Source organism: Ruditapes philippinarum, unplaced genomic scaffold (assembly GCF_026571515.1).
Source record: "Ruditapes philippinarum isolate M1 unplaced genomic scaffold, ASM2657151v2 ctg4026_1_1_1_1, whole genome shotgun sequence".
NCBI classification, from domain to species: Eukaryota; Metazoa; Mollusca; class Bivalvia; order Venerida; family Veneridae; genus Ruditapes; species Ruditapes philippinarum.
Genome location: NW_026854229.1, coordinates 68,274 through 78,258, shown reverse-complemented (window position 1 = coordinate 78,258; position 9,985 = coordinate 68,274). Strand labels below are relative to the sequence as shown.

General features: G+C 30.5%; 1 protein-coding gene across 2 annotated transcripts in view; it reads left to right on the top strand.

Annotated features, from left to right (window-relative positions):
- Positions 1-1,995: 1,995 nt before the first annotated feature.
- Positions 1,996-9,985, top strand: part of LOC132739481 (uncharacterized) — a 57,126-nt gene continuing 49,136 nt past the window's right edge. For both annotated transcript variants that reach the window (XM_060727196.1, XM_060727195.1), the window contains exons 1-4: positions 1,996-2,166; positions 9,039-9,107; positions 9,458-9,558; positions 9,778-9,873. In XM_060727196.1, the coding sequence (XP_060583179.1) occupies positions 2,090-2,166; positions 9,039-9,107; positions 9,458-9,558; positions 9,778-9,873 (343 nt within the window). In that variant the 5' untranslated portion in view covers positions 1,996-2,089. The remainder of the gene's footprint in view (positions 2,167-9,038; positions 9,108-9,457; positions 9,559-9,777; positions 9,874-9,985) is intronic.

The window sequence follows — 9,985 nt, the reverse complement described above, 5'->3', positions numbered from 1 at the left end:
TAGATTAGAGTCCAAACAATTTTATCTTTTGCTGCATCTGTTCAAAACATAAAGATATGAGATAACCGAAGTATGAAAAGTACGAAATTGATGATAATGCTACTTTCCTACTGTCAGAAAAATTGAGCGTATGGTTTTAAAATATCTGTTATCAGTTTATGTTTACAGCGAGCAGCTGCAGATTAAAATAATATAACATATTTTACATGTTCATGCATCCCCCACCAAATCATTTTTCTGTATAAAGTTTATACAGGTAATCTGCACAACCATTGGAGTTTAATGTCGCATAAAATAATTATACAATGTACTGAATAGCTGAAAATAATCAGGTGCTTTGTCATACAATTTCATATAATGAATCATTGTTGTTGTTGATTTCTCTTTCAGACAATACACAACGACGAACCTGCTTTAAAAAGGCTCCATAATAACAATGTAAGTAAGCTAAGAATAGTTTTGCACTGACGTAAGACAACACAAATCCTTTACAATCTCTTAAATGTGTGGACAAAGCTTTTGAATAATCAAAACTTTCAAACACAAATACATGACATGTAAAATAAGCACTTTAGAATAAATGAAAATACAATACATGTATCATTCAACATTAATGGAAATTAGTTATTTCCAAGCTAAGCCAACATCATCTCCAATTGATTATAAAAGCAAACAGTTGGATGCTAGACATATTATACGAGAGACTACGAGCTCGACATTACGGAATATTACGCTTATTAAAGGGTTAGTTAATCATGCACGCGCCATTCTCCATGCAAGCTGCAATGTATTTTCATGTCGATGCTGCATGGAATACTAGCAGAATAATCAATACAGACGTTATATAACCTTGAATACAATTCACGGTGTAAGAACTGCTTCACGAAAACATAACTTTTCAATTCTTTTTCCTGAAAACTTTTACAGGGTTCCTGGAAAACATTACATACGAGTAGTACTTCTGGAAAAGAAAAAAAAATGAGTTTTTAAACAAAAGTTAAAGGCCAAGTGTTACCAAATATTTTGTGATTTACGTCGGGTAAATTAATTATAATACTTATATACAGTCTAATAGTGTGCGCTTCGTCTCATATTCTAAATAAAGTATCGAAATGTCAAGCTTATGTATACATAATTACCATAATTTTCTTTTATTTATTTTATTTGTTCCAACTTTTCTATAAATTCATGTAAAATATTTCATCTTTATTTTCAGATCAACTCATATAAAACATTTAGACTAGTAGATCAAGAGCTTTGGGTGCAGGGAAAAGGGAAAAGTTTTAACCAAGAAGATGGGCCCCTACAGAAAGAAAGCGTGCATGCCTTTGCTTTTTACTGTAAAAGTCTACGTAAAATTTTATTTTTACGAGATTTCAGTTTTTCATTAAAAATTATCAATAGGGTTAAAAATTTAAATTTGGGGTGTTTTATTTAGATAAATTTATTTTATTTTTTATAAAATTTTTAACTTTAAAACTGAATTTATATATTCATTTTCAGTCTTGCCATTTTTATAACAAGAATGCAATCAAATCTTTTCCATACTGTAAGCACTTTTGGACAAGTCGACATCAGATATTTTAATGAAAACCGAAGATAGATTGATGACAATTCTTTTTCATTTTTATTCCCTTACATTTGCAAAATTAAAGAAAAACGTGATGTATTTACGCTTAAAAGTGCAAATATCCACGGGACAATGGGTTTAATATCTTGTAAACAGCATACTTTTTACGCATGGTAAGTGAATTCGAAATTTTTATTGAAACGTGATTTTAATAATATACGAGTATAATTATTATTATGTTTTAAATGATTTTATTCATATAATTTTTTTGTAGATGGGTCTGTCTATTAACTAGTTGTTACCAGGCGTCGCGCCGTACACCTGTGTATGTTTTAAAAGTTATCAGTTCTTTTTTTTTGTTCTGCCAGCTTTGTAAAATTCATCATTATTTATACTGCATTTTGAAAACAAACCTTTACTGACACTCAACGTGTATCAGTGGTTCGCCGTTCAGCAGAGTAGGTTGTTACAAACAATACTGTTATACAGTTGTAAACGTAATGAACTTAATTAAACAAAATGAAGCATTTTTATTTGTTATTGACAACCTTTGTGTTTTTTATTGTAATGTTGGAACTAGTGGATGCATGGAGGGGGTAAGTGAGATTTTGACTTTTAACGAAATAGTGAGCTATTAACTGCATGATAAATGACTGCCATTTTTTATGTTGCTCTGTTTCACACGGTAGGAACTGTTACACGAAAGATGATTTTTTTTTAAAAACTTGTCGTGTTTTGTTTTGATATTTACGTTGTTCCTGAAAAAATAAATTTATTCAAAATGTAGCATTGTTTATATTATTATTTTTTATTTCATTGAAGTGCATGAATTTGTATCAAAAATGTAAATGTGATAAAAGAATTAACGCTAACATGTTCCAGTCAACTTTCTTATTTGATTCAAGCAACAGCGGGAGTTATCACACTTTATTTAGAAGAAACGGACAAAATATTAAAGGGTTTATGCTCTAATTCGTTACACCCAAACGAGCATAAATAATTTACATTCTTTGAAACAAGAAACAAGATAAAACAGAGTTTAAAGAGGCTAGAGGGAGTATAAATTTTGTAAGCCGTCTCAAATAACCGTTTATTTTCCCAACCAACCAATACAAAATTCTGGATATAAAGAATAATATCAATTTTTGTTAAGACAAAGAATCCAAAAAAGCTTCAACATGACCTATAGTAATAAATTTTCTAAGCAAATTCATCTGTTAAATATGCCAAATACTTCTTGTAAAAATGAAGAAAGGTAAACGTTCCAATATAGATCTAACCGGAAAATCGAGTTTTGCAAAAACGGACGTTTTTGAAAATGTTCGAAAATCAGGTTGCTGCGAGCGTGATACCAATCCCAACTCCAATGTATTGTTGAAGGATGAATCCAGACTCAAGACCAGCGGCTCCTTCGAACCTGTCTGACATAAAACCCAAATTTAGCGATCTAAAAGTTTATGTCATAATGGAAAAAGGAAACGAATTTTGAAAGTTATAGAAAGGCAAAGGCAAAAATCATTTCTCCCTAAAATAAACTCATTTCATGTACATGATTATATCATTTATATGCAAACAGAATAATAATTTACAGTGAATCAAAACAGTTTCTCATCGAGTTTTGAAAGTCCATGGATAATATTTATTTCGCGTATAAAGACACATTTTTACTTTGTTCCGAGCTGTACATAATCCTGAAAAAAAATTAATAAGCACTTACAAAACTATCTGTGTAATAAAGTAGAAAAATTTCAATATTTTCGGGAATTTCACATCTAAACGGCTTGACAAATAAACCTCGAATTCCCGCTTTACTAATTACAAGAAACTCGTGCACTATTGCCGCCAAAACATAACATCCGATGACTTCCTTATAAGGAAATACTAAGTTATGTATGAGTTGTTAAAATTTAATGATGTAATTTTGCTAAATGTTTTGTGTATTTCAGCCTTTTCGTTAAACATCGATTTAAGCACTATTCGTTAATTATTGGCAATGTTGTCTGTGTGACAAAACCAAAATTATCTATTCTGTAAAAGGGGACAGAACAAATCAAGAGAAAAAATAGTATTATAATGGAAAACATATTGAAGTTGTAAACGATTTTAATTATCTAGGGGTTGTTTTTAATTATACCCGTTCTTTTGTTATAGATACGCAGTGCATAGTAGGGAAATATTTAAAAACAATGAGCATTCTATTAAATAAGATAAAAAAAATTAATTCCTCATATTTCATTACAATTATTTGATGCCTTTGTTGGCTCAATACTTTACCCTTTCCCTCATGAGCATATTGTGAAAAATGGCCGTTTTCATTGAAAAGCCTCCTGTTACAAGTCCAAAATTTTCTTGGCGATGAGGGGGACTACCGCCCCTTCAAACCCCCAAACAGAAGGGGGCACATTCCCCTTCTGGCAACCCCCTGATGCATCTTTTTGATGGGACGGCGCCGAAAAAGTGCTCATTTTTTTAGCAACATTTCTAAAGCGAAAACATGTGTTTGGGGCCGAAATAGGACATTTATTTCACTATTTGAGACCTAAAAGAGGGGGGTGGGGGGTCGAAAGTGCGTTGTTTCGCGTATATATGAGGTAAAGGGATAAGTATGCACGTCCTGTTTAGGGTTTTACTAAATCTAAAGATATTGAAAGAGTTCACCTGAAATTTTGTGAGTAAAACAATCTGCTAGTAATTACGCATCGTATGGCGAATTAGGTTAGGGAGTCTTAGAGAGATACCCCTTTAATATCAACAAATACGTACAAATCATTAATTAAAGTTTGGCTAAAGCTTGTAAATACGGATATTATACTGAAAGAAATTTATCGATATACAGTAAGCAATAGTTTGACTGGTGTATATAATTGGGCTCAAAATGTAAAATTCATATTAAATGAATTTGGCTTTTCTTATGTTTGGGACAACACACTAAATATCAAATGTGTTAACTTTTTACCTAAATTTAAGCAGAGTTATTAATTGTTTTAGACAAAAATGGCAATCATACATAGAAAACAATATCGTACTAAACACTTTGTATAGTAACATAAAAAGACTTTTGTTTGGAACCATATTTAAGAAATATTAATTGAAAAGGTATAGTATGAACATTTGTAGAATTAGAATATCTACTCATAACTTAGAGATTGAAACCGGAAGTTCACATAGAAATGAAGATTGTGTCAATTATGTAACTTACCAGAAATTGAGGAGGAATATCATTTTATTTTAATTTGTCCATGTTATCAAGATATTCGAAGAAGATTTATCGTTATTACTATATTAGACCTCCTATGCATAAATAAGTAGATTAATTACAATCAGAAAATAAAGCGTTACTTGTAAATTTAGGAAAATATATGTACATAATTATTTAACCAATAAAAAGAGACAAGAATTATTAATACCAGTTGTTAAAACAAAACGCATTTTGTAATCTCAATTGGTACAGCTAATTACCTTATTATTGTTTAAAATATACATGTAATACTATACTTTTGAAGCTGTTATGTTTTCACGTCTGTTTTGTTTTTGGTGTTTTTCTTTCTTTTTCTTTCTTTTTCTTTCTTTCTTTCTTTCTTTCTTTCTTTCTTTCTTTCTTTCTTTCTTTCTTTCTTTCTTTCTTTCTTTCTCCCTTCTTTCTTTCTTTCTTTCTTTCTTTCTTTCTTTCTTTCTTTCTTTCTGGAACTCTTTATTTCTGTGAATGATAATGATGTTGTGATGTTCTTTTCTCTGTTTATTTCCAACTGCCTGTTCTCCGTTTGAAACAAATTTTATAGAATATCATTAGTTAAAACTTTTTATGTCCTTATTATTATCTTTTTTTCTTTGCTTTTGTCATGTTGACAAAACTATTATAATTGTAATTATTGTATGTAACGTGATACTGTAAATATATAAGTTACCGAATAAATTATGTCTTCTTCTTCTGTCTCTGCCTATGTCTGAAGAATGTTTTCAGTAACTGCAAACACTTTATAACATTAAAACGACATCTTCTATTGCCATGGTATCAAGAAAAGTACAACATTATTCAATTCTAATATGATAACAGAAAAATGACCATTTTTGCAAATTTGCATGATATATGTCTCGCTAAATTAGTAATATAAAGAGCATCGAAACACGAGGCTATCTGATTTGTACGAGGGGGCGTAGCCCCCGAGTATAAATCAGATTGCCGAGTGTTTTGATGTTCTCTCTGTTTTGTATCATAGTCAAAAATAAAAACACGTTCCCTGTTGTCACAATATGAAACCCCTGAAAAAAGTTACCAATGAACGAGCATCTTAATATGATATTTCCGTCGCTATCCCTTTCTACAAGTAGTTTAGTTTCTAAAATATGTTTTTGTGCTTTTTTGGTAAGGAACTGAATCCGGTATCTAGTCATATATTTCTTCAGACCCTCTACCGCCGTATTATCTCTATATTGTCTTATAAATGTGCTGATTTGACAGATTGAACATTCGAATCGAGAGACCAACGCATTTTTCTCCCATTCCGACATTATAAGCTCACCAGAACCGAAGGTTCGGGGTAAGCTATTAGTATCAATGGGGGGTGCTCCAGCGTCCGTCGTCCGTCAGTCCGTCGCCCGTCGTCATGCGTTAACAATCATCTTCTTCTCTGAAACTGCTGGGCAGATTTACTTCAGATTTGGTCTGTAGCATCATTGTGACAGTCACACTTAAATTTGCTCATGTCATTTCAATCGGCCCCATTTAGGGTCAACAGAGCTAAAAGTAGAAAAAAAATTCATTAAAACATCCGTTCAAGCTAAAGCTTAAATGCCCCAGGTCATGTCATTTCTTCAATTTATTGTTTAAAGATATTCTATGCTCAAATTTCATATTAGGAAATATTCACAATGGATAATTTTCAACACTGAAAAGCAGTTGTTTCTAGTAAGCGACTCAGGGCCACCATGGCCCTCTTTTTTAAACATGCCTTTAAAAAGTAAACCTACGACACGTACAAGCAAAACGCAAAATCGTCTTTTTAAACCAAACTACTTGTTGTATGTACCGGAATAAAAATCACCACAAATAATCCACCATCTTGAAAATTCTATACTGTAACCGCAAAACGCGATACTATAACACGTTCCGTACGGTGATATACAAAGGTTATATATGTTTTATAACGCACATTAATCATGCTTGCATTTAAATGTCAGCTTACAAATATTTAATTAATATGCAAACTATTTTGATGATGAGTTTACATCAGTTTAGAGGAGGCAGTCTCGGAATGTGTAGATTTAATGTCTTTAAAAGAGAATGCATTCTTTTGGAAAGAAGTTTTGCAATTATTTTGCCAAACTTTTCAAATGTGTTTGAATTTTATTAAGATTACGAGTTCTGTTGTGGTTTTGGGTTCGCTAATGGCGTTTTATTTAGATGATTTTCGTTTTGCCTTGAAGAAGATTTGTAATTGAATATTAATCTATACTTCACAGTGAAAGAATTTTGCCACCTGAAAGAGGAAACAAGAACATTATTTATATATTTATGTTATTTGACGTCTTGTGATAATTGATAGGCTCTAGTAAGATTTATATTTTCATAGTATATATGTTCATTCGTCAGATAAAATGGTAATTTTTGGAAGATGCCATGTATTATGATAAAGGAAAAGTCCATGGAACGTACGTTCGTCCTTTTCTCCGTCTGATGTATTGGTATTTTTAAATTTGGTAACTTACAGTTTTACTGTTTAAAGTGTAAATTTTAAGGATTATTTTAAGATAATAGTTACAGATAAATGTGTATTTTTTATTGTTCAATTTTTACATTTTACAGTTGACATCGTAAATTTTACAATTAAATGTGTAACAGATTTTTATATAATATATATATATATATATAATATATGCATATTTAAATCGCAAAACTGTCAATTGTGCAATTTTATGTGAAAATGTTACAGTTTAAAGTGTTAAAGTGTTAATTTTAGAGATTAAACTGACTGAAAAGTTTACAACTTAACAGTTACTGAAAAGTTTACAACTTAACAGATTATGGTGTAAAATTTACAGTTTTGAAGTGTTTTTCGTTGTTTACAGTTGAAAGTGTGAATTAAACATAATAATAAAGATGTATTGTAACTGGGACAAAATATAGTCCCGGACAGTAAGTATAAAATTTATAATGTGATGTGTAATTATTGTTACTATCTATGATGCACACTTTGGTTAAACAGTATGGTTTAATCAAGTTTTGACTTTGTATACGAACATTTACTACATCATTCATGTACTAAATATTTTAAATTGAAGACAAAATTACACCAATTGAATACAAAATTTTCAAAAATACAGTAAAAATGAATCTTATGGTTATTGTGTTCAAAACTTGTTACATTTTGCAGCAATTGAAATAACCCATATTACGGCTAAAATGTGTATGAAAACTTGATCGATTCATTTATGATTATCGCCCCTTTTTCCAAAATATAATAACATCATTGCGTATTTCTAAAAAAATAAATGAAGCAAACCGTAGTTACTGAATCTTCTTTGATCTTTATGAGGCATTATTCATCACATGAACTACTGATTCTTTTTGTAAATTTGTATTTATCGATATATCTATCTAATACAGTTTATAAAATATGTGTAACATATCTGTATAAAAGTATAAAATAGTTATAGAATAGTAGTAAAAAATTTGGAATAACACACCTGATAGCTTCACTAGATTGATTAACTTCTTTTAACCAGGCAATTCACATTGTTTTTATATATAGTATGTCTAATCTACATTCATTTTTTATGACTGATCATATCTTTCTTTAAATTTCATCTCTCTTTTTTTGTTCCAGTTGAGTGAATAGTTTAGCATTCAAAAATTTTCCTTCACCACATTCTTCCATATTGTACACACGATTCTTTACATAATTATTTGTGGTCTTTATTTTGAATTCCTGCTTACTACAATTATTTGCTACCTTGCCTATCCACAATCCTTATGTTTTTGTTATGAATGTTATATATAATCTTAACATAGATAATAAACAAAATAAGTCAGTTATATTCACAACGATGGAAACTTCTAAAATATCTTTTAAAAATATAAAAGTTGTGTCGTTGGCAAGTTGCGGTTTTTATAGATGTTTAATTTTTGTGTTTGTTTTAACTTATATACCTGTAAATTTCTTCACATTTTCTGATTATTTTGGCTAAAATTTCAGCAATGATGATGATGAATAGAAGAGCTATTAAAGGGCAGTCTGATCTTAATATTCGATGTAATTATTTCGAAAAAAGAATTAAAAAGATTTCCAGCCGCTATTAATTACATGATGATATTTAGCGGTAAAGTACTTTTTTTTTTACATAAAATCAAACTCCACATTGCAAAATGCTTATGAAAGTCTAGGAAAAGAATAGTTGCATATATTTTTAGGAGATCAGTGTAGTCAATTATGTCTTGTATGTCTTTGAAATGTGAGTATGTGATTTACAGAAATTATTATGCAGTAAGACGAAGTAGAAGTGTAAGGGAGAAATACTGTGCAATGTGGTACAACTGGTGGTAAGTCATCGTTTATAATATTTATAAACCAAGTATAATATCTCAGTTTATTTTCCTTTTTACCATTAATCCATTTTTAAATTGAATCATATTATGGTGCTAATTCCGAAAATATCATTCACTTTCGTACCATTTGTGATAGCCGATTTATCTCCGAAGCTCGAACCTTTGACCTCCCGATCCGAAGGCGGACGCCTTAACCACTAGGCCAACGGTACCGGTATATCAAATGTTTACACATTGCATTCTGAAAAAAAATATATGAAAAGAAAGCTGGCCTCGGACTTGGACTGACCAGCATTAAAGTTTACACAAACCACTGCAGCGACTATTTTTGTTATTTATTACAGGGGATGTTCATGGTGGAGATATTACTGGAGAACTATTTACTATACTGAAAATATTTGTAGACCTGGATGGACACACAATGGCGATCAAAACTGTAACATACGTATGTATTTTATTCATATCATTTTCCTTTTATAACTAAATAGTATCTTTGCTTATATTTGTTTCTCAACGCAATTTGTTTAATGTAAACATATATCAAGAACAGGTGTCATTATGTCAAATGGATAATAAATGTTTTTTTAATAAATTAGTTATGATTTCTTAAAAGATAACCATATATAAAGCTAATGTTGACATGTAAGTATTGTTCTATTTAAAGCTGTATGCCAGCCGAGGTGTCAGAATGGCGGAACTTGCACAAATCCAAATGTCTGCCAGTGTCCTTCTTGGTCTCTGGAAGTAGGATGCGCTTCATGTAAGATAATAAACAAATTTGATATTTATTAGTACTGTATAATAAAATATAGAATGTTGACTATGAATTGGCATCAATTACATAACATATTCCACATTGAAAAATTGGAACA